Raw genomic sequence first — 25,694 nt, 5'->3', positions numbered from 1 at the left:
CTGCAGAACCTCTGAACAGGCATCTAGAAGCACCTTCCTTCAGGAGGGGTTTCTGAGCTCTTGGACTCCCAAGTGGGAAATGCTTCTCAGAGGTCTGTCTTTTAGAGACTCATTCAGGTGCCCAAACTCCTGGATAGAGAGGGTTTTACAACAAACATATCTACCTCATTGCCATAGAGGACTGTGGGTATTTCAACTGCTTTTCAGTTCTTCTTTGGGACTTTATGCCTACCATCTGGCCACGCCATCCTTAATTTTAAGAGTATCCAAACCTTCGACTGGATCAAGGCTCAAACGAATTATGTTCCACAGAAGTTACTCTCAAGCTCAGTAAGATATGACAGAACATGAGATAGTTTCCACGGCTTTAGAAAAGCTACATAATTTAGCCACAGAAGTTCACAACTGGCTTACCACAATGATCTCCATAGGAATAGGAACCGGGAGCTTCTTCTTAAACCGGTCATTGATTTCCTTGCCAATCAGCAACAGAACAATGCACGATGATCCAACAATCAAGGCAGCAATATTGGTCATTGTTATATTTGAAAGCACAGCAGCTATGCTCTGCAACACAACAGAAGCATCATAATTATTCCTAAGGAAATATAATCTTCATGGAGGTTTGCCACAAATGAGCAAATTACACAGCACTTTTGCCTTGGTTTTATTCTGCATTTATAACCACAGTGAACCAGTGCCTCACCAAAATTCCCATTGTTCCCACAAGACACAGAAGACCAGAGCATCTCAGTGAGAGAGATGTACTTGCAATCATTTACAACATCAGTCTTTTTGCACCCCCAGAGGGGGCAAAAATTTGGAGAAAAAACTATAAAGGAGGAAAAAGTCTCAGTCATGTCTCTTATCCTCAACATTTTCACACATATTTCACATTGGCAGCTACCTGAAAGCAATAAACGCAAACTCCTTTTAATACCTTAAAATATTCTTTGGCAAGTCACATCTACTTAGAGCTGCATAAACTGTTCTAAAACAATAAAGCTGCTGATACAACCACTGAGGTTACCATAACAATATGATTAAATAACAGTGATCCTGCAACACTGCTGAACTGGCCATTATTCCAAATACATTTTAATTGAAAACACTATTAAAAGGATGTTAGAAAAGAAGGCTTGCTGGTACACCCAAGCTGCTAGAGGGTAAATGATTCCCCATACCAATCACTCCTCCTTCTTCTCCTGCATTAAAACAAACAAATAAACAAACAAATAAATGACCTCTGAAGAAGTCTTTGAAAGAAGATGAACATACTCTTCTTTAAGCAGATGGAAAATCACAGCAGCTGTCAGGATATTACACATTCAAGATGTCCTGGTAGTATACGTCTTGAATGTAAATCTTTCCTCCTATTTGTTTGGCAATTAGTGTGTCTGGTTCTCAGATAAGTGAACTAAACAGCAAATTTTGGAATTAATCATTAATGCAGACTTGTTTCCAGAAGGTTTGTTATATCTGCACAAATATACCAAAAGATTTCCACAAAGTATTTTCTATAGCCTACATGTAGTGGAAATCCTAAAGCTGCATTATTGCTCAGCCATCAGTCTGCTCAAAGGCTTAGGTTTTCACAGACATCTCAGATCTTCCCTTCTCTTCCACTCAGGAGTGGAAAAGTTCTGAGAATCCTATTTCCTAGCTCTGCAAAACATGCCTGGTCTACAGTGAAGCACTTCAGTAGCACAATTTCCCCCAGTGTACAAGAGACTTACTTCAATGAACAATTATCTGTTCATATCATAAAACTACATTCAGCAGAATCCTAAAATCTGCCCATCTCAGATCGTGCTGATCTGTGAAGTCACACTTGAGTTGCACTTTCAGATATTCACATATTGCTATGGCACTTAAAGACTTCACACCCAGTTTTCAATACTGAAGCATTATTCTGTTTAGTGGCAATATAATAAAAAGACCAGGAACGAGCCTAAGTACTAGATCCAGACAAAGCAGAATTTGCATGTTTAGTAAATGTAGACACTCACATATACAACTGAGAGGGGTCCACTATATCTGCTAGTCTTGATGCCAAGGAAATATTTTAATTGAGAAGTAAAGACATGAACTGCAGCTGCAGTAGTAAATCCTCGCACCAGAGGCTCCGTTAGATAGATGGCCACAAATCCAAATCGAAGGAAACCTAAACACAACTAATGTAGAAGAGAAGTATTAGCCATGTGACTCCCATGTAGCCTGAACATCAACCCTAATATAGCACACAGGGCACAGGACACCACTTCTTTCCTCAATGCCCAAACCTGAACTTTTCTAAAGCCACAGTTCAGTAAGCAGCCATCAGTGCACAGAATCTTCCACGCCACTGGCAGGTGCAATGTGTGAAATGAGTAAACATATGTATTGGTTTATGGACAAACATATGTGCATTTAGGGACAGATTAGAGAACATCAGGTTAAGTTTTTCTGATGAGATAGGAAAAAAAGAAAGGGGAGAGGATCCTGTATTTTCCCAGCCCAGCAAGGTGCCAAAGCCCTGCCTCCAATGTATCCCTCCCCATTCCTGTTATGAGGCAGCCTGTGCTCCACACAGGGCAGTGCAGAAGCACAAGTCTATTGACAGGGGATCCACCATGATCCAGCAGTAGCAGCAGCACCTGAACTTGCCCTTACAGCAAACTGTGAGTACATACCTGGATAATTCCTGAAAGAAAGGCGACAGTCACGGCTACCTGCACCCTTTTGGTATCCCTAGCATCTGTAACATTAGTAGAATTATAGTCCAGAGAAATCATTTCATCGGGCACTTCTCTCACAGCAACACCACCAACCATCATACTAACCACAGCAAAGGTGCCTGAAATAAGAGGGAGAGGAAAATAATTAGCTAAAATCCTGGCAATTTCTTTTTTCTAAGGAGTGGTTCTTATTAAGAGATGTGTGGAATTAAACTAAAATAGAATTTTCTACCTAAATAATGTTCTTTTTAATCCCCAAATCTGCTCCAGTACTTAGCACCATTAAGGCTAGTTAGATGGTGAATACACACCTCTGCAGTAAGTAAATACCATCATTTTTTTTTCCATCTCAGTTTCTACTATGCAAATTAAAGATTCATCCTGGCCATACAGACAATTGATTGCAGCGATGAAATTATAGGTCAGGAGCTCACATTTCTAGATCTAATCTGATAAAAGATGCTCTTACATTCCTTTCCAATTGGAGCGGATAAATTAACAATAAAAAGTACTGCTTATGTTTGACACATTTGAGTTTCTCCTATTTGCTTAAATTTAAATTTATGGAAAATAACTACACTTTCTATTTCTCCAATTTTATTTTTTACAACTTTATTAAACACACACACACACACACACAGACTTTCAGCTATCCATACAGATATACCTATTGATATGTGCTTGGACGTTCCAAAAAAGGTATATAGAAAAACAGGATAAAATGAAGAATATAGGCCAAATACTGGGGGAACAGCTGCCAGCAAAGCATAGGCTAAACCTAGAAAACAGACACAAACATGTATGTTAAGCAAACAACATGAAGAAACCATGTGAAGCAAAGGGATTTAAGCCTATTATAACTGAACTCAATAGGAAATCTAGTGACTTGTCACAGGTTTAAAAAAACAGGAGGTCTTGCAGGGAATATTCTTTAATGAGCATAATACTCTAGGGTAGTGCCTAGAAACACGATGGGTTGAGTCAGGAAACCAAAGTCTCTAATTACAGGCACTGCAGGTGTGAGTGTTTGCGTGTACATCTGTGCACCTGGGCACTCACTGTTTTGCCTTTGTGGGAGAAAGTACTTCTTAACAGCCAACAAACAATTTTTGTTGCTTTTGTTTTCATCTGCCAAAGACTGTGATTAGAAACACCCAAATCCCCATAACCAGCAGGACGTGTTTGATTTTCTCCTCTTCTTCTGATCAGCCATGATGTTCATGGTAACCTATAACTGATTAAACACTTCCCTCCTCCCTCACCACAAAATGACTGGGATGACATAACAATTTGTTTCCAGAAAACATACTTCAAAATGTAAAACCATTTCTGACAATCTGTAAGGTCATAGAGATTATGCAGCCTGGTACCCTGGTACCCCTGTCAAAAATGAAGTCCTTTTTGTCATTAAGCCCTGCCCAGTTCCATGCAGTGGAAGTTCAATCCACACTGTTCCTATTTGCAGGGGGGACTGGCAAGCACAGCAACGGAACAACAGCTCTAAGGGACACCAGGGAGGGACACATGTGATATGACATGTGACTGTCCCAAGCAGTTCCAGCAAAATCCATAGTTCTACAAGCTTGTGTTAATGATAATTAAGACACCACAACAGAACAAATGGGCCTCAAGGAGAAAACCTTGTATCCTGGCCTGGCCTGGTTCTTCTGCACCTTCACAAATGCAGGCTGGTAAGACCTGAGGAAATTGTGTGCTCAGACTAGTCCAAGTTAGCACCAAAAGGCTCAATAGCCCAGTACAATTGCAAAAGGAAGCAAAGGTTCACCCACCATGGAGAGCCAGTGATACCCATAAACACCTCTCCCCATTAATTTAAATTGGGAGACAAAGCATCAGGTTAAAACAAAAGAACTAAACTAGGAAGGGATCTTCTGTCAGGATCCCTTGTGCAGGGATCCACATGTTCTTGTTCAGTGTAATAACTCATAGATAGGGCCTTGCTCATGCCCTAAGCAATGTCTGAGTCCTAGCCAAGAGTTCATATTCCTACTAGAACTGGACTGAGGGTACCATTTATTGTCTTGCACCAATGAGCTTTTCATTATGTACTTCTGAAACTCATCCCACATATATTCTCTGCCCCAAGGGCTACCCCCATGACAACAGTATCATCAAAACAGCCAGTACTGTAACAGCCTGGCCTTTAACATGATGCTGAACTTGACAGTACAAGTGACCAGATCTGAAAATCAGCGGTCTCAAAACTGGGAGGGTGGGTCCATGTGCAGTTCCTGATATGAATACTCTTTTATTCCTTTTCTTTCATTTGTACTGGCATTTTTAAAGGCTGTCAGTGCCAAGGAACTAAAAAAGATATTGACCTGATAAGAGGTCATGGCTTAAACACCGTGGTCACTGTAGTTCTGTCTGGAATAATTCCCAGTATTCTTTGAATTCATGCCTGCTTTAATTACATCCATTCCAGAAAAATAAAAGTTCAACTTTTGTCTTTTTAGAAAGGGAAAGATTAGGAGCAGTTTAAGGGCATGTTTGCAGTCATCAAATGAATAATGTTTACTTTAAAATAGAGTCACAAAATTAAGTATAAAGTTCACTGCTGACCACTTAAATTTTAGTGTCCTTATCTGGTCATGACCTAAATTTTGTTTCAGTATTCAACTGGTAATGTTTGTGTCTAGTAGATGACAGATTTCCCTGACAGTTAACCAGTTATCAGTTTAAGATAAGTTGATGCTTACATGCATGTAAAAAAAAATAACCTTAATTATAAAATTTACACAAAACCAGGAAGCTACAGAAATAAATGAACCACATAGACTAAGTTATTTCACTGTTTTACTGAGTTACCACCTACTAAAATCTAGGCTTCTTGGATTTACAGATTAATTTTTCAGACCTTCCTCAACCTACAGTGGAACAAGCAAGGTGCAAATGTGAAATAAGTCAAGACACAAGTAAACTTATATATGCTTAATTCCACTGGTCCACGTACCAAGAACAGAATGGTGAACATTGGCTTTCTCTTTGTCTTCCATAGAAGACACTTTTGATTTATTTCCACCATGTAAATCACTGCCCACTACTATGGTTCCAGCTTCTAGCCTTAAGAGAAAAAGAGGGATAAGTCTTTGAATTCTTGCATGTTCTTCTCTGGTTGAATTTAGTTTGGTTACTTTACAGCAGTTGCTCTCCTGAAACATTCTCTATAGGTCTGTTAGACATTGCTCCCCTCTGTAGGAAATCTGCTACGACCTGCAGGAGGATGAGATCAGTACCTAATTGGGTACATTCTGCAAAACTTTAGACACACACAAACTGTGAGAAGTTGTCCTGTCACTGAGAGCTGTGGGTATGGATCAGAGAGGAAGCTTCTTTCAGAGCTTGCTGCATATCACTGACTTGCAGTTTTAAGGGAATCATCATGATGGGCTGGTCTGAGAATGCCATACTGGTCTCCACACACACCTGAGATACACATCTTGTTCTCAGGAGCACCTGGTTCAGGGAGCCAAGCACTACCATAAAAGCACACACAGAAAAAGCAAAGAAGGGATAATTAAATCCAGAGGTACACTCACCTTGAGGAAGCTGCATAACTCCAGTGCTTACACCTGAGATAATGTCTCCTAATAAGTATTTCTTCACTGGGTAACGAGGAAGCCATTTTAAAATCGGTAAGAAACTGTAAAGATGAGACTTGGCTTTCTTAGAAGTACAACTGAAAATACAAAGCAGAAAGAAAGACACTAGCAGGAGACAAACAGGTTGAAAAAAATTGTCTTTCACTCTTAGCAGGAAAACAGCTTCATTAAAGGCAGGCTCAGGCTCCTGATGACATTTATTTCTGGACAAGCTTAAGCACAAACAACTATGCCTCCAGTTAATTTAGCACTTAATCACATGTTGGTGCCATTCACAAACTTTATGGAACTGGAGAAGAGAATGACAGTCTTGAGAGGCTGCAGGTCAGTGGGAAGTGAAACTGTTCCAGCCCATGCACAACTGAACAGTTACACAACACTTTTTGCTGAGATCATTCCCAGTAAAAATCCCCCAAGGATAACTTGCTTTCTGATAGTGGCTTTCACTCATCAGAGTACTTTGCAGTGCTTTCTCCCATTTACTATTTGCGTGCTTTATACTTGTTTGATTATAACATTTTAGATCATTATGCTTTAAAAAACCTGAATCTATTAATTTAACTAGTACTTGTTACTATTGCTGCTAGCACTGACAGGCTGCCTTTAAGGCTATTTGAGAACATAACCCTTTTTCCTCTGGAAAGGAAAGGTACTGAAGCTGTGGCTCTTAGCAGAGTTAGCAACCTTTTGAAACCCTGACTCGGGACAAATGAATAAAGCCAGGAAACAAATATCTGTATCCAGTACTGCTATGCATCATACTTACTGTGGTAAGTTTAACCTTGGGTAAAAACATAACACTGGATTGTACAAATGCTTTTCTGTCTTGGGGAATTGCAAGGGACTTGCAGAGATTTGTCAGCATTTCTAAATTCTCATGGGACTAAATTGCACAGTGAAGAAGCTTGTTGCTACAAGTGAGAGAGGAACTAGAGTCATCCACACTGCTCCATGGTTAAGCAACTGTATCACAAGAAGTCATGGGTCAGGAGCATTTTGATCCACATATTTGTTATTCAGGACAGATAAGTTTGAGCAACAAATTGAATAAACTCTGCAAATGAAGCATGGATAAACATAAAGCTAATGAGAACTTAACTAGAGCAAGTTTCACTATTCTCTGGTACCACGGAGCAAGAGAAATACAATTAAAGACATTTCATGTCTAACCAAATGATAGTTAAGACTCCAAGGCAATTAATTGAAAGCTACAGAATGCCTTTAGTAAGACCTTATTAGACTTATAATTTAGATTTCTACACAGCTGTCATACTTCAGCGTTCTTCTTCTGTGAAAGGCTCATGTGAAGCACAAATTTGGCTGTAAGTATTTCCACGTAAAAAGGACAGCTATTTCTCTGGGTCTTATGAATTCATGTCATGTGATTTGACCAATACTTCACATTCCTATGAGGCATATTTTCCCTTTGCACTTTGATGAAGCCAATTCAACTAATGTATCCAACATTTTCTAATATAGTTACGCATTAACATTAAAAGCACATATACAACAACTCCCTCACAGTTTTGCTGAATAATCAAAGTAGAATTAGTGTTTTTATCTTTTAGGTTTCTTTGAAGAGATTATCAGCTATGTGCATGCATCAATTAAGAATTAGAGTATTTCTAATCAATAAAATAAAGACAAAACCCTACCGACAAGAATGTGCAATCTTCTGCTTTAAAGTCTGAGGTGTTCTTTGTCGCCTGTGCAGCTGTCCTTGCAAGAGCTCTTGGTTATATATTGGTCTCTCTACACAATACCTCTGAGTTTGTTCAGGACATGCTTCATGTTCTTGAGCGTGTTCCATAGCTGATCTCACACAGCAGGAGTCAAGGAAGAACAGTTCCACAGACTTCACTGAAAAACCTGACTGAAGACAAAATTGAAGTTTGGTTGCTTTTTTAACATCAGATTTGGCATTTCCTTTCAAATAATGTATTTTGACAAGCTAGAGACAAGAACTGTGACTACAGTCTAACTGAATAGTCTGCAACAGCAGTAAGAAAATAAACCACGCGCAGTCTTTAGTATATGGAAGCCATTAATTTGTGCTTCTCTTGGGTAAAGAAAGTTTTGCATTCATTACTCTGTAAATAATAGCTGAAACAAAGTTGGAAGTTTGTATTCATGCTTACCTGGATTTTCCCTCAGTTTTTAAAGAATACATCACTGTTGGAGGGACATTATTGCTGAGTACTCACACACTGGCATATCCATCTCCAAAAGGCAGAACTCAGATTTTAACACTGAGAAACCCACTTCTTTCTTCCAGATAGTTCAGTTGCTTCCTGCATTCATCCACCTGTTTTTTCCTCAGTTTCAGAGGCTTCTTTTTCCAGAGAGCATCTCAAGGATGCACAATTCACTACTTTTGAACAATTATGATTTCAATGGATGTGCCACTTACTGCTGTTCTCAGTCTGCACCCATGAAAACAGGAATCAGTAGACGTGCACAATTTTAAAACTAGCCAGAAGGTTTGTAAAGACCTATTGGTCTGTCTGATTCAGTGCCATCAACATCTTAACATATTTAGGAGACACGCTGCTAATTCCTTTGCCCCGTGTTGGCTGCTTCTAGAAATACTGGGCAAGAAACATAACTCCAAATTATGAGCAAAATGACAGGGCTGCTGTATCGTTAAGCAGAGATGCTTGGCTAGTGCTACATTTGATGACAGAACGTGAGTACAACAGGAAACAGAGCCATAATCATGAACAAGGCCCTTGGGCTCAAGTCCAGCAAGTCACTTAAGCATGTGTTTGCCTTCACCCAAGGGAGCTCACCCAGGGGTGTTCAGTTTTTAGCTGTACATCAATACTTTCCTAGGAAAAGGTTACCATGCAGAAATTAAACAAATTGCTATCTAAACACTCAGACAAAGCTAACCATGATTGGTCCAATGTTCTGATTCAGCAAATACAGTCCGAGCAGCAGCAAAATATCGATATTGCTATCTAAGCCTGCAGACTGATGAAGCTGCTGGAATTTTCCACTCTTTCTGGTCTCTATCTCCTAGGACAGACACAGCATCTCTTCATTTTCCAGTATTATTTAAGCAACATTTTCCCTACACTGTCAGTCATAAAAGGATATTTTTACTAAAATTATAATTTTTTTTATTTACACCACAGTCTTTATTATGTGAAACATATAAAACTTGTTTTAGATATTGTAAGAACAATATCATATCAAGTACCCCTTTGTACTCCTGAGGCTTCTTTTACATCTTTCCACAGTTTCAGTTCATCAAGAAGCCTGAATGATATTTTGTGAATTACAGAATCACAGAATATACTAAAGTGGAAGGGACCTACAAGGATCAAGTCCACCTCTTAGCCCTACACAGGACCATCCCCAAGAATCACACTATGTGCCTGAGGGGATTGTCCAAACATTTCTTGAACTCAGGCTTGGTGCTGTGACCACTTCCATGGGGAGCCTGTTCCAGCACCCAATCACCCTCTGAGTGAAGAATCTTTTTCTACTATCCGACCTAAACCTCCCCTGACACAACTTCAGGCCATTCCCTTGTGTTCTGCCACTAGTCACCACAGAGAAGAGATCAGTGTCTGCCCCTCTTCTTCTCCTCAGGAGGAAGTTGTGGATTGTTTTTTTTGTGTTAGCAAATTGTAACTTTTAGAATTACAATTTTTTTTTCTTCCTACCTGTAGACTTAGATCCAGTCAACAGTAGAGTAGGATTGTTTTACCAGCAATTTCCATCCAAACCTCCCCCTGGCTTTTTTCTCACCTCCATATTATCACATTTTCATATTTACAGCAATGCTGTTCACACCAAGATGTATGTGTGGCCACTAACATATACAGCACTTTTCTTCCATGTCAGCGTCTACCTACCCACAAATAGCACTTCCTACTTCCCATCTTGCCCTGTCACAGACAATGTGCTATCCATGAATCCCGGTGTATTAGCTTCTGCCCAGTGATGCTGACACTTTAACCACTTTCGTGTCTGCTGGAAGGGCAGCACAGTGGAGTGGGGCACAGTCAACCCAGGAACCTTCTGGGGTGCAGTGATGTGCTTCCTGCCACGGGTGATGGAGGACCTGACATGAGATATGCTCTGTTGGGCATGATACTTATAAGCAGGGAAAAACTAGTCAGCAATGTGAAGTCTGAGAGCAGCCTTGTCTGCAGTGACCATGAGATGGTGGAGTTCAGAATCCTGAGAGAAACAACACATGCAGCAGGCTTATAATCCCAGACTTCAAGAGAGCAGAGTTTAGCCTGTTCAGGGACCTGCTTTAGAAGAATCCCATTGGATATAGTCCTGAAGAGAAGGCTCCTGGAGGACTGGCTGATTTTCAAGGATTACCTCTTCCAGGCTCAAGAATGGACCGTCCCAAGTAACATGAATTCAAGCAAGAATGGTAGGAGGCCTATGCAGATGAACAAGGAGCTCCTGACAAAACTCACAGATGAAAAAGAAGCATATGAGGTGGCAGCAAGGACAGATGATGCAGGAAGAATAGAGACACTTAAAGCATGCAGGGACAGGGTTAGGAAAGCAAAAATCCACCTGGAACTGAATCTGAAGGATACGAATAGAAACTAGAAGGGCTTCTACAGATATACCAGCAGCTAGAGAAAGTCTATAGAAAATTGGGCCCTCTCCTATAAAGGTGACAAAATACATGGTGAAAGATGAACTCTGCCTCATTCTTTACTGGTAAGGTCAGCCTCCAACAATCCCAGCCCCTGAGAGCAGTGATAAAGTCTGGAGCAAGGAGACATTCAATCAACGCAAAAGGATTGGGTAAGTGAACATTTAACAAAATGGGACATACACAAGTCCATGGGACCTGAAAGGACACACCCATGAGGAAGCTGGCCACTGCCTCTGCAAGGCCACTCTTGACTATTTTTGAAAAGGTCATGACAACTGGGGAGGTTCCTAAGGACTGGAAGAAAGCCAATGGCACTCTGAATTTCAAGACTGGTAAGAAAAAGGACCTAAGGAACTAGAGGCTGGTCAGCCTTATATTGATCTCTGGGAAGGTGATGAAACAAGTAACCCGGTAAACAAGTTTCAAATATGTTAAGGACCAGAAGATGATTGAGAGTAGTCAGCATGGATCTATGAAGGAAAAAGTCATGTCTCTTCAACTTGATAGCCTTTTACGATAAGATGACTTGTTTGGTAGAAAAGGGAACATCAGTGATATTCTTTATCTTCTGTTTTCCAAGGCTTTGTATGACTTAATTCTCCCATAGCATCCTCAAGGACAAGATGACGAAGTATGGGTTAGCTCAACAGACAGTGAGGTGGACAGAAACCTGGTTGAACTGCCAGGTTCAAAGGGTTATGATCAGCAGCAAGAAGTCCAGCTGGAGGTCCATCACTACTAGGGTATCTCAGGAGTTGATACCTTGGGCCAGTATCATTTAATATATTCATTAATGACCCAGATGATATGACAGATTACACCTTCAGCAAGCTTGTAGATGACACAAAACTGAAGAGAGCAGTGGATGTACCAGCTGGTTACACTGTCATGCAGAGAGGTACCTTGATGAGCTGGAGACATGAGCAGTGAAGTACAACATGAAGTACAACACAGGGAAGCACAAAGTCCTGCATTTGGGAGAAACTGCCCAATGAAACAGTAAATGCTGGGGAATCAATCATCTGGAAAGCGGCTGTGCAGGAAGAGACCTGTGGGTCCTGCTGGACAACAAATTTGAACATAAGCCAGCAATGTGTCCTTTTGGCAAAGGAGGACAGCAGTTGCCGTTTGCAGGGATAGCAGTAGGTTGGGGGGTGATTATTCCCCTCTCTGCAGCACGGGAGAGGCACACGTGGAGTGCTGGGTCAAGTTCTGGGCTCCCCAGTGCAGGAAAGACATGGGCATCCTGGAAAGGATGCAGCAAAGGGACACAAAGATGACTAAGAAATTGGAGCATCCAACATAGTAGGAGTGGCTGAGAAAGCTGGGATTGTTCAGCTTGGAGAGGTGAAGAGGGGATGGGGAAATCATATCAGTGGATATAAATACCTGGTACAGCAATGGGCACAAACTGAGATACAAAAAATTCAGTTTAAACACGAGGAAAAAAATTAGTGCAAGCATGACCAAACACTGGAACAGGTGTCCCACAGAGGTTGTGGAGTTTCCAACCTTGGAGATGTTCATAACATGACTGGACATGGTTTTGGGTGACCTGGACTAGGTGACTCTGCTTAAGCAGGGAGGTTGTAATCTATGATCTCCAGAGGTCCCTTCAAACCTCAACCACTCTATGATTCCACAATGGTCCCTTATATCATTATTCACATGGAATCTATCTTTTCTGGTAATTAATTGGTGTGTTCTGGCAACATTGGCCTTATTTACAGATGAAGAAACAATTTTAATCAGCCTTAAACAGGAAACCAACTCAAACAAATCAGAACAAATGAAAACTACAGCTGCATGCAAAAGACACAAACCAAATCAGTTCAGAGGCTTGTTTTTGGTCAAACTTCTCCAATAAAATAAGAATATAATATCTAAACGTTTCTAGTCAAGGTTTTAAAAACATGCACCCCGCCTTCTTTCTGCTCCAAGACACAGCAACATAAGACAGTGCCCTGCTAACCCCAGACAGGAAATTCAGGTCCTGAATTTCCACATTTGAGTTTGTTAAACTTCAAGGAGATCAGTTAATATTTGGAAGAGCCACATGAGTTTGTAATGTAAATCTAGACATGGAGAGGTCTTGAGATCTCCAGTTCTGTACAAATGCTTCAATTCTTCCAGGTACTATGAGCATATACAGAACAACAGTTTTGTCCTGCCTCTGTTTTTCATGGTAAAATAAATACAGGTGTATTTGACTAACTGAACAAAACTCAACTCTAAAGCAGTTAACCAGGTGGTGGTGTTAGTTTGAAATGCTACCTGAGGTCACAACCCAAGTTTCACCAGTCATGTTGAAGGTTTTTAAACCGTAGATTGAACATTTCTGGGTTTGTTTGAACAAAGACGTTACACTGCACTGAATCATGAGAATCAGCTAACACAAAAGTAAACTTGAGGGAAGACAGAATAGGAACTTGTCTTTAGCTATAGTTCACAGTGGATACTAGAACACAGAGAATAAACTGTACACCATTAAAAGAGGTCCTAAATCTACCCCATTACTATTGCTGGATATATCGTGTTCTGTATTCCATGTCATGTCACCAACTTCATCTTAACAGCCTTCCATAAGCACGTACTTCAATGGCAACCTTAGATGCTAAGCTGTAGGTAATACAATAAAGATTAAAGTCTTTAATATCATCCATCTCTTTTGCAAAAGCATACACTGAGCAAAGATTGAGATGTTTGTGTTTACAACAGATGATACACATTGTCCACAGAGTAGCAAAACAGCAGCATTTCAGGACTGGTTGAAGTATCTCTCCAAGTGTTTGCAGTAGGACAAAAGGCTCAGAAACTCAGCCTTGCCCTTTACTCCCAGAATGCTTGAGGAAGAGTAAAAGAAGACATGAAGACAAAGCTTACCACTATGATTTCTGAAAACTCACAGATCTTTATCCAAAGGAAAGAGACAGGCAATGGTGGATAGAGCAATACTGCTCTCGAACGACCTTTAAACTTCATGGCAAGAATGAAGTTAAAAAACTGTAAGAAACACTGCCATTACTCTTATCAGCCAGATAAGAATTGAGCTGAAGTAGTTAAAAGCTGTATGCAAAAGACTTATGAGTTGGCAATTCTTTATCTGACCGATAAAGGCCTGTCATGTCTTTACTGCTATTATCAAATTGAAGGTGTTAGAGAAAAAAAAAAAGGTGAAGCAAACATGAATTTATAACACTCTCACTAATAATTTAGTACTTTCTCTTCCCAATCTTAGCTGATAAAGGAGGACTGTCAAGCCATCTGCACTGATTCTTGCAGAGGACAATAATTTTTGATCCAATTCACATGAATCAAGAGTGCAGTCATAAAATTTATAGGGATGATGATTTCGCTGCTGTTCCTTAGATTCAAAATGCAACTGTGGGGATTAAAAAAAAAAGAAGCTGGAGGCATGAAGAATGTTGTACTGTGTGACTACTGCAGCTTTAACAGGCCCTTTAGCTCTTAACCTCGTATGTTTAACCTGAATGCATCTGAACCACCTAATGTAACAGAGGAGAGTCAGTGGCAGATCTTGTCTTGCCTGTTTTTAAAAGAGCAGAAAACTTTTCTTCTGGTAGCTAAGCACAGAGTTGCTTTAAGTAATGGAAAAGCACAGATGGACAGTACTAGTACTGTGTTATAGTGTGTCCTGGGCCAGGAAATTCCATGTTTGATCATGAGCTGCAAAGTCTATTTGTATCTTTAAGCTTACAAATACAGGTGATTGCCATCACCCAAAGAGTTGGTGGAAATACTGCCACTCCAGGCAAAATATGTTCTGCCAAATGTACACTGAAAAGCAGAGTTGTTGCAAGGTCTGTTCCTACTGTCTGAAGAGGCGAGACACAAACCCAGGTGATTTTAGGAACCACATTTGCTCATTTCTTTCTTTCCTCTCTGGCCTCATTCCCCAGTGCCCTATACCCTTCCACTTTTCACCTTGAGTCATATGTACGAACTTTTGGTTTTTAAAATAAGCACAAAGGTGTAAAATGCCTGGGTGAGGTCATAAGGAAAGTGTTCTTCTAGTTTTCTTGGACTGGATTATCTAGACCTGAAGCTTTCATGTAAAACTCCTCATATTTAGAAATAACTTGTGTAACAAACAGAATTTTCCTTGTGTAAATCCTAATCTAAGAAATGCCAGAGGGGGGGGGGGGACACGAGGTAGGTGTTGCCTGTCTCATCTGCATGACTTGCCACGTCTAAATGTAAATATGTTGTGTACATTTGTTCTGTGTGTGTGTGTTTATGGGGAATACATCTTCAGCCTTAAGCCTGGCTGGATCTGGGGATATGGAGCAGCAGCCTCACTTTCCTCAGCCTGTTAGATTCAGTATGATATATTTTCCTCTAATAAACTGATCATATCCACTGAAAAGAGCACAATAATAACATGTGAGGTGTCTCTCAAAATGTTAACAAATCAGACATATATATTTCTAAATATAAAAAAAAATTTATGTAACTGATAAGGGATAATTTATATTTCATGTTCCTTGCTAAGAAATACTTTAGCCTCCAAAGATTTACTCCATGGACTAATGAATTCATCAGTATCTAAACGGTATCTCTTATCAACCAGCAATCTTATGTTTGTTTTCAACAAGAGAATGTTTTAGAAACCTATTATGATGATTGAGCTGTTTAACCAATTCCACATGACAAACACTTGGAGCACTTTGAGCAGCAGAACACTGGTCTCCTTTCCTCTGAGATATAGATAAGCGATGGCTTCTGTTTCCAGTGCAAACACATTGACAACCACGAGAACCCATGGTAGCATGATCATTCCTATTCCTGCTTTTTGTGACTTCAGCGACCTTGGGTCTGAACTGCCATCCTCGTTCCCCTTGTCAAAAGCCGTAGCAACTGACAGCGAATCAGAGAAGTTAATCAGAACGGCATCACGGCTGATGACCCCTTTGCTGTGCTTAAGCAGACTGATAAGAATGTTCACCACCCCAGAGACAGGTAATCATTAGCCAGTTTCATTTTTCCAGAGATAATCTACTGCCAAAAAGTTTGTTGGAACAGTCTTCAGCACAAAGCTCCAGTTGATCACAGGAGAGAACATAAACCAAGATAATGCACACACATCAAATTCAGCCAGAATAATTTCTATACTTCATGTGATCTCAGTGCACCAATGATCTCTAGCAGCTGGCTCAACTTCTGAGGCCAAGTGGAACACGCAGACATGAAACAAGTGTCTGTGCAGAAGGGAGAAGTCACATGATTCTGTGACACACTCCCACCTGCAGAAAAGGCACCAACAGAGTTCTCCCCTATGTGTCTGCTTCATGAACCTTGTTTACACACATCACTAGCCTCTCAAGTGCTGCATCAAGCTAAAAATAAACAACAAAAAAAAATAGAAGGTCGTTATTTATAACCAAAATTATTTCAGTCATCGTGTTTACAGTGCAAACCTCTCAAGTCAGAGAGGAAGCCGAAGGATAGTAAAACACAGTGTGGTCACAGGACAAAATGAGTGGGTTGAGGAGAGGGAAGAAGAGAGGGTTTAGTATGGGATTGTAAATTTATATTCCAGTTTTACTGCTGAAGAAAGGTTCATTGAGTAATTTTCTTATGACTTCTTCTTGCAAGAACCTTTCTTTCTCAGGAACACATATGTAAAAGAAACAAACGTCATCAGAAAGCAGAGAAAAAGAAAAATCAGACTCACTACATCTGTAGTTAGTTAAATGCTCAGGTCACCTGTTCAGCTATCTGGACATAAATGAAGCACCATCTATAGCATTGCAATGTCATGGTGAAAATAAAGGTTTTAAGTTTTCTTTTAAACGTGAAACTGGCAGAGAAACAAATCCAGACACTATAATGCAGAACTGAAAACAAGAAAAAAAGAAGTATAGTGCAAAATTTCAAAACGAAAAACGCAATGGATCAGAGACAGAAGGTTAAAGAAATAGTAAACCTGAAAGAAATAGGGAAGGCTTAGAAAACAACGTTATGTCAAAACTACAAAGCTATAGCAGGATCCTGGTAAAGCAGGAGATGCCTAGTTAGATGCCAACATGCTAAAGTGGTAAATTAACTCAGGTCTAGCTTTCTCTGTGAAAGCACTTGAATGATGTTATGCCATGAAGTTACAACAGCAGTAGCAAAACTTCTGTATTCAGAGAAGATATTACAGATGCCTGCATCTATGAAAGATCTGTAGCTTTGTTGCTGATGTAACTTCAGATATGCCTGAGGTTAGCAGAGCTCTGTGAGAACTGAGGAATAGGCAGCTCCAGTGGGCACCTCTGAGTAGCAGCCCAAGTTTTCTCCTAGATGGTATATGGAGTTTTGAATTCTGCTCCAGGTGTCTCAAATCAAAATTTTGTTAATGCCTACTCAGCTCAATCCTTAATTGAGCTTAATTGATCTGGCCCTACTAGACTGAACTCCACCAAGGACGTTTTAAACAAACACTGCAATCTTTTATTTGCATTGAAAAATTCTGTCTGTGCTTTAGAATCATAGAATGACTTGAGTTGGAAGGGACCTTAAAGATTATCCAGTTTTAACCCCTCTGCCATGGGCAAAGAGACCTTCCACTAGACCAGGTTGCACAAAGCCCCATCTGACCTTGGATGAGAGGTTAGTTATGAGAGTATTTTTGAGGAGTTCTCAAAAGTACCAGCCCTGCCTCAGAACCTGATTTCCATTAAATAAATGAAAATGTGCAATTTGACCATAGCTCTAGCCCAGTCTATGTGTCAGAATCTCAGGTTTTCAATTAACAGATTATAATCTATTAATTAGCTAAAAAAAACCCCCAGTAACTCTCAGCAACACAAGAACACAAACAACACTGGACACACAAAATGGTATGCAACAGCCAAAGCAGAGCAGTAAAACTTGATCCACCACTTGTGCAAAACTGGGAAGTTCTCAGTGAAGGCTAGAGAAAAAGATTCCACTCAGGCAGTAAAAATACAGATTCACTGTAAAAAAACTTCCAAGAAGGCAATCACACTATTGTTTGTCACATGGGAGGTCTTCCACAAAATAATAGAAATAGCTAATGCAAGTCTTTGAGAACAGTACTCCAAATTTCTGCACAGGCCAGTGATTCATGTGTACTCTTACAACCATAAATGAAATCTAAATCCTGTAAAGGCAACTGACTTACAAAACTCATTCAACTGCCTGCACAAACTTACAGCCATATCTTCGGACCCAAGAGAAAATGTCACCTGACATTGTCTATAGCTTTCTCATTACCTGGGCACATGGAAAATAACTACAAGATCTGCACTTCACTGCTGCTTATACTCCTGAGCAGCAAAAAGCTACAGATAACTAGTTATAAAATAACAGCAATGGCACATCTTGTAGCCATATTAGAAAAACAATCAAGAAGGACTATCTGGAGATAGGATCTAGCAGGACAACATTCTGCTGGCTGACAGATCTAGGGAAAGAAACTCATCAGAATAAGGCAGGTGTTTAATTCATTAAACTTAACTGGGAACTCAATAAGCTAATTAGAACTTGAGGGTTTTAGCTTCAGCACGGTCATCTTCTGCTAAAAGCTGCAAATCTAGAAAATGATCCAGACAGAAAAACACATGACTCAGAAAATGAGTTCTTATGGAAAAATTATATCAGTGATAAAATAGAAAAAAAATAGCAGTCAGCAGGTCATCAGATACAGACCAAGAGAGGCAGCAGAGCTCAAAGGACTCTGTGCTTCTCTGGGCAATTCACTGGCTGCACAGAAGCCTTGGTCACATTTACACAGGCTACAGTTACAGCCCAAATAAATAGTAGTTTAAGACAATAATGGTCTGTCTATACTACAATAATAGAGCAGATAAACACATGTTCAGTTCTTCTTTATCAAGTTGATAGCAAAAGAACAACTGTACTGCAGCCACATGCCAGACCTGTGCCTCAGTACTGCGAGATTTTAGCATCACATTAAATAATAACCAACTTTCCACGAGGTTTTGTATTTAAGTTCTAAAAGCATCGCATTCTGGTGGACAGACTACTATACCTATGAAAAACTGATCTGAACTACAGTAATGGACTAGAAATTACAAACAAAAGGCAAGACTCAGTGGCTGTTTAGTGCTCCAAGTTTTAAGAGCTGACGGCTGAACCCAATAGAGCATTTCAGTAAGCACTCAGCTTAGAAAACAGGGCTCAGTTTGTGGCAGAGGCTAAAAATGTCACCATTTTCTAGGCCTCTCAGCCTTTAAAAAAACTGTTACCCTGCCCAGAGTTTCTACAGTATAAATAAGAAGCCATATCAGCCCCATACAGATTACTCAAACAGAGAAAGTACAGTTTACCGATCAGAATCCAGGCGTGGAAGTAGCAGCAGGGTTTTTTTCTTACTGGACTTAGAGCTTTCCTTCAGTGAAATCTAATTCCAGATATAACCCAATATTGTCCCAGCTCCCCCCACAAATATACTCTAAAATGTCATGAAGCTTTCAGGACGAGATTGCTGAATTAAATACCCTCAAGCCTGTAGAAGGAGGTAAATGCTATTGCAAATGAATATGCTTTATCAGCTATCAACAGCAGCTTTGCATGTGTGAAATCTCTCCCTATACCTTTTCCACATCCTATTTCAGAGATGTTTCACAATACAGTGCAAGACAACTGACAGAATACTTCACTTTGGAAATACTGCTAAATGCAGAACTGGAATGTCTATTGTGTCTTAGGAAGGCTTAGCACTGCCATAAACCAAGTATTTTGAAGTGTGATTACTACCCCTTGAGGAAGGTAAGAGCTGATCCCCACAGGGTTAATTCAGTGCAAGTCACCTGCACGTGCTTGCTTCTGAAACTGTACAGTAATTACCTTAGCTTTTCTATTTCTACAGTGGTTAGTAAAGCAGCATCTTACTTATGAAAATTCTGTAATATAAATCAAGACACCTGTTAACCCAAAATACCTTTTACTGCACATTTAGTAAAAGACATTTTAAATGTCTGTTTGCAGATTTTAGTCTTCCTTTGTGAAACCTTCAGGCAAAAAAATTCCAGTGCCCACACCCTTGCTGTCAGTCATCCACATCCAATGCTGTACAATTGTGTTACTGAAATAGATGTGAAAAATTATGAACGTATATTCTGCGGAATCATCAGCAGAAATAATTGCAGTAATCTAATGTTTTTTCCTTTTCCTTACTACTGGACTACCTCTAAACGCTTGCAGCTGCCTGGCTTATCTGAAATTTCAAAGCATCCTGAGAACAGCTTTCAACCATATTTCAATGTTCAGACAATTCAAAGTTTTGGAATAGCAGCATGGGCATGAACACAGCAAATTTTAAGCCTACTTACTTTTCTGGCTGGCTTTTCCCAGTTGCCTTCACTGATCCCTTGTAAGGAGTTCAAAATGTTCCCACAGTTCGCGAACCAGAACTTGAAAAACACTGACAGAAGGAAAGGCAAAATCTTGTTCTGTGACTGAAAACTGGAAGGGCAGGAGGCGGGCCGGGGGGTGGTGGTGATGGAGGGAATAGCTCAACCGAGGTTTGGGAAAGGTTTCGAAGATCTTTGGGTTGAAGCTGGTGCAATAAAGTGCAAAGCAGTTATTTCTTGTTGTTACAAGACTTCTCGGGAGAGTCGTCGCTCCGACCCAAACCGACAGCCCGCAGCGCGAAGCCGGAGGGTCGCGGCCACCCCACGAGGAAATGACTGATCTCTCAACCTCCCCCTGGTTTCCCCTTGGGTGCTCCGCGTGTTCTACAGTTACAGCGGCGCGGGCGCTGCCCGGGAGCCCCCGCGCTGAGGGGGCGCGGACCGGCCTGGGATGCCCCGGCGCCCCTGACACCGCTCCCGGCGCCCCTAACACCACTCCCGCCACCTTTGACACCATTCCCGCCGCCTTTGACACCGCTCCCGGCGCCCCTAACACCGCTCCCGCCGCCTTTGACACCGCTCCCGCCGCCCCTAACACCGCTCCCGCCACCCGCGGGGCTCCGGCGGCTCCCGGGGCCGGCTGGGGTGAGGGGGCGAAAGGAGTGGGGACAAGACCCCCAGGCCACCCCCGCCCCGAGGTGACCAAGCTGGAGCCGCAGGCACCGAGACAGCCCGACCCGAGCGACGCTCCTCACGGTCCCTCAGCAGAGACCCGCTGAGGGGGAGAGGGATCCGCTCACGGGGGAGTGGGATCCCCTCAGGAGGGACCCCTCCACCACCGTCCCCGCACGCCGCGCTCACGCCTGGCCGCGCTCCGCTCACCTCCCGACACCACCTCCCTCCAGCCCGGCTCCTCCAGCTGCCGCTCCGCTCCAAGGTGAGGAGCCCAGGGGTGCGGGCGGGCACCGGCCTCCGCCTCCTCCCGCCCCGCGGCCGCGGGCGCGGGCGCACCTGGGACTCGTAGTCCCCCCTGCAGCCCCCGCCGGGCGCGTCCCCGCCGCGGCCTACGAGTCCCAGGGTGCCGCGGGGCCGTGCGCGCTCCCGGCGGCGCGGCCTGCGCGGGCGCTGCCCCGCCTGCTCCCCCGGTGTCATCGGCGGTGTCCTCCCCAGGCCCTCTTTGGGGCATGGAGTCGTTGGAAGAGACCTTTATGATCATCAAGTTCACCCAGCACTACTTCTGTAACCAGTAAACCACTAATCCAGAACCAGATCCGGACAGCTCTTGAACACCTCCAGGGATGGTGACTCCACCACATCCCTGGGCAGCCTATTCCAATGCCTGCCCACCCTTACAGTGACAATTTTTTTCCTAATACCTAATCTGAATCTCCCCTGTCTCAGCTTAAGGCCGTTTCCTTTGGTCCTCTCACTGCAGGCGTAGTGGAAGAGACGGGTCCCCACCTCACCACAACCTCCTTTCGGGGAGTTGTAGGTTCCCTCTGAGCCTCCTGGAGATTAAACAACCCCAGCTCTCTCAGCTGCTCCCCATAACAGATGTTCTAAACCTTTCATGAGCCTTGTTGCCCTTTGCTGGACACGCTCCAGCACCTCAATGTCCTTTTTAAAATGAGGGGCCCTGAACCAAACACAGCATTCAACGTGCAGCCTTACCAGTGCTGAGTACAGGGGGATGATTGATGATCACTGCCCCGCTCCTGCTGGCCACGCTATTATTGATACAGGCCAAGGTGCAAATGGCCTCCTTGGTCACCTGGACACACTGCTGGCTCATGTTCAGCCACTGTCAACCAGCATCCCCAAGTCCCTTTCCAGCAAACAGCTCTTGAGCCACTCCTCTCCCAGCCTGTAGTGCTGTATGGGGTTGCTGCAACCCAAGTGCAGGACCTGTCCCTTCGCTTTATTGAACCTCAGATAGATGCAGACACGCATGAAATATATACTATAAATACAATTTGTTTGTGATTTTAGTATAAAAGTACACCTGGGGAGCACGGGGTGGGCTCTGGCTATCAGTGAGCAATGTGCAGGACATGACTTGTTTGGTTTTGTGTGGGTGTGGTGCTGAGGTGCACTGTGGTGCTTGTTGCATTTTAAAGAGGGGAGTTGTTTATCCAAAATAGACTGTAACAGAAAGGCATTTTAATGGACAATTTCAGAGTGATATGTTACAAAATCCTGCATACATCAGATGTCACATGGAATGATATTGGATGCTATTGTTGTACAGAATTGGGTAAGTGGAGATCCTTTGGGAAAAACATCTTTTTTAATTCATAGTTATTTATCCACAGTCTATTTTTTTCTGAACTTGGACATCTGTAGCTTGTGTTAGAATGCAGGTGTAATTAACTTATGAAGGTGTGGCCTCACCACTGATGTGCAGAAATTCTGAAATACTTTATTGCCAGTAAAACATATATTGCAGTAACATACCATCGACAGACCTGTTTATACACCCTGCACAAAAAGGAGGGAGAGGAGAAAGCCTGAAACAAACATGGGAATAGCAGATTTCCGGCTGGAAAAATCCGTGCAGGTATAAATCATTTCGAATGCTCCAGTAATCCACACTGAGGATTATGTTACACTAATTGTGTCAATGGTTGCATTTAAACACAGGCTTGTTTTATTTTCTTGTGTGCATTTTAGCATGACGCACTTGAAGGTTCATAGTTCTTTTTGTTGCTTCTTTCCAGCATTGTCTAAAATAGTAAAAGATGTGGTTCTTCAACTGTGAGAGAAGGGCAGAGATTAATATGGTGCTGAACTCAGTAGCAATAAGATGAAAAGAGGATTTTTGGTCAAAACAAGAAAAGGGAGGGAAAGTTAATACAGAATAAATGATGTGGACAAAAAAAACACTCCTGTGGTGGATAATTGTGGAATGTTAAAGGTACACACACGCCACTGGAGCTGTGTGATGACAGAGGGCTCAGTGTGAGCTCTGAGGGCTCATCTGGCTCACAGGGAATGGAACAGCAGGAGCCACTGCTCTCCAGCAGCGTAAGGAAAGCTGTGAGGTGCTGCCAAAGGTCAGATCCAGTGCTCAGGGCTGCTTAGAGCTCCAGTGTTGGGCTGTTTAGTTCTCACCTTCCCCCAACAGCCACTGACAGCGAGTGAGGGCAGGGGAGGTGGCTGAGGGGCTGGGGAGTGCAGAGGCTTCTGATGTTCCTGATTGTGTCATTGGTGTACACATCCCATATGGAACATCCCAAATTAGTAAACTGGGTCAGGTTGTCTCCATCGACTGGGTCACTCCCCATTGTATCCTAACTACATTCATAGTTCTTCTAAGAATGAGACAACTTTCTAAGGCAGAAAAAACCCTGTATATATTTGACCATGGAGTCTTACACGGGTCCTAGGACAGGCAAACCAGTTGAATTAGTAAAGTTGCAGTGAACATCTCCATATGAAGTGAAACATGTTCAGATTTTCAGGGATTTTCCCACTGATTTCAGTGGCAGTAGGCTTGGTTCTCAAAGTGCTGCTGTTAATTAGTTACTACCCACATCCCATACAGGCACATTAGTCATGTCAAGCTTTGTTATTGTCCATAATAACACAATTATTCTAGCAGAGGCCCGAACATTAGTACACTTTCCTGTTTGCCATGCAAAATTCCTTGAAAGTGTCTGAACTCAAACAATTTTAAGATATTCCTTGAGAAGGGTGAGATTTTTAATCAGCTAAGCTGGGTGTTGTGAGCGTAAACCAGCTGAATGGCTTTGCACCTGCTGTTTCTAGCCCACTTGGAGCTCTAGGGAATCAGCAGAGGGCTGGAGTGTGTCTGCATGGTCAGTGTGCAGGGAAAGAGAGACCTGAGGGTATCAGCAATATCATCTTAGTGCAGAAGTAGCCCTGACACCTGTGACTACCCAGTACCTCCCAGAGTTCTGCCTTTGGCCCAGAGGCAATTAGGGAAACAGCCAAGCCCTCTGAAAGAGCTTCTTTGCCACTAACTTCCATAGATCTCCCCCAAGCAGCAGAGCTCAAAAGCACAATCACATCCTCTTCCTTTTTTTAAAAAAAAAGCTTACAAAACTTGCTTTCTTTTAAAAGAAATACAGATTCAAACTATGAACCCAGCATTTATCAGCATATTCCATTACAGTAAGGTATTCCTCCATTCCTGGAATAGCATTTTTACTGGGCCCCACCTTGCTGCATGCCGGCTAAAACTTTCCCCATGAGGCTCTGTGGAATTAGACACACACAGGTCTAAGTCCTTAGGCTTACTGCCAGCTCAGTCCCTTGAGCTGAACCAAAATAACGTGGGGAAGAAAAAGCAACAGGCAGAAAACAGCGGTAACAGAGGAGAACACTAGGCTGTTTGTCCACAGGTCACCTGTATGTATGCTGGCAGCCTCATACCTCATGGTCTTTTCTTCCAGCAGCAGATCCACCACCTGTAAGTGGTGGGTGCTCTGTTTGCTCCTGCAGAGGTGTACTGCAAGTGGTGGCATGGCCTCAGCCGCTTCTGATTGCTAACAGCCCTTGAAGAGCTCTTTAGGGACATGCTTTACATAGGCAAGACCTTTTGCTGACCTCATTTGGTTCTGAGGCTCCCTCACCAGCTCAGGATGAAGGCAGCTCCCCTCAACAGCTGGCTTGTTCCTATTCTTCCAGTTTTGAATCATGTTTAGTTAAACTGCACCACAGAGCTGAACTGAGGAGGGTTAATCTGGGGCCTCACACCGGCTTCCTGCTTGGATAATAACCAAACCCCATTGCCCACTGGATAAATGATGAGGTGTTGCTGTGGCAGCATTTTCACCCAATAACATTTACACTGAAGAGTTAGCAAATAAATAAAACACAGATCCATGTTTATGGCTTTTGTCTCTTTCCAAATGTTCTTCCTTTCTAGACTAAACAACTCTCTCTACTCGGAAGCTCATGGGTTCAAGGGCCTTGTTTCTGCTGCTGTACTCTGCAATCTCTCCAGTTTGTTTACATCTGTATTTAAACAAAGAGCTCAACAGCTGACAACTGTCTACTTTACAGCAGTGGCAGCCGTATTTATATTTACTGTGTTCTACCATAAACATTTCTACTGATGCAATGCAAAATGGCATTTTTAAAAACCGCTTTATGCTGTTGATTCTCCTTCTGTAGTTTTGTTGCCTAATCTGATATTTACCCAGTTTGTGTGCTGATACCTTGCTCTTTGACAATGTCTTGTCATTGAGTGCATTTGCTGTGTTATTTAATTTCTACCCATTTCTCTAAATCATCCAGTTCATGTAAAGCCTGATTTGGTCCTTCAAAAGTACTCCTCCCATTAAGATAATGTTATCATCTTTGGCTGAAGCAAGCTAAAGAGAAAAAATATTTAGGCAAAATTATGAGAACT

General features: G+C 42.1%; 1 protein-coding gene across 8 annotated transcripts in view; it reads right to left on the bottom strand.

Moving 5' to 3' along the window:
* Positions 1-21,302, bottom strand: part of SLC26A5 (solute carrier family 26 member 5) — a 34,407-nt gene extending 13,105 nt beyond the window's left edge. The window contains exons 1-8 of one of the 8 annotated variants that reach the window (XM_027639778.1): positions 21,200-21,301; positions 20,297-20,388; positions 7,996-8,213; positions 6,278-6,417; positions 3,385-3,495; positions 2,673-2,836; positions 2,010-2,174; positions 415-567 (exon numbers count right to left, since the gene is read on the bottom strand). In XM_027639778.1, the coding sequence (XP_027495579.1) occupies positions 415-567; positions 2,010-2,174; positions 2,673-2,836; positions 3,385-3,495; positions 6,278-6,417; positions 7,996-8,150 (888 nt within the window). In that variant the 5' untranslated portion in view covers positions 8,151-8,213; positions 20,297-20,388; positions 21,200-21,301. Of the gene's footprint in view, positions 1-414; positions 568-2,009; positions 2,175-2,672; positions 2,837-3,384; positions 3,496-6,277; positions 6,418-7,995; positions 8,214-8,478; positions 8,764-20,296; positions 20,686-21,199 lie in introns of those variants that run through there. The other 7 variants (XM_027639777.1, XR_003527118.1, XM_027639780.1 and 4 more) reach the window with 7 other exon arrangements.
* Between the last annotated feature and the right edge of the window lie 4,392 nt (positions 21,303-25,694).

Source organism: Corapipo altera, unplaced genomic scaffold, assembly GCF_003945725.1.
Source record: "Corapipo altera isolate COAL_440 unplaced genomic scaffold, ASM394572v1 1b, whole genome shotgun sequence".
In the NCBI taxonomy this organism is placed as follows: domain Eukaryota; kingdom Metazoa; phylum Chordata; class Aves; order Passeriformes; family Pipridae; genus Corapipo; species Corapipo altera.
This window is presented reverse-complemented; position numbering and strand designations above follow the sequence as displayed.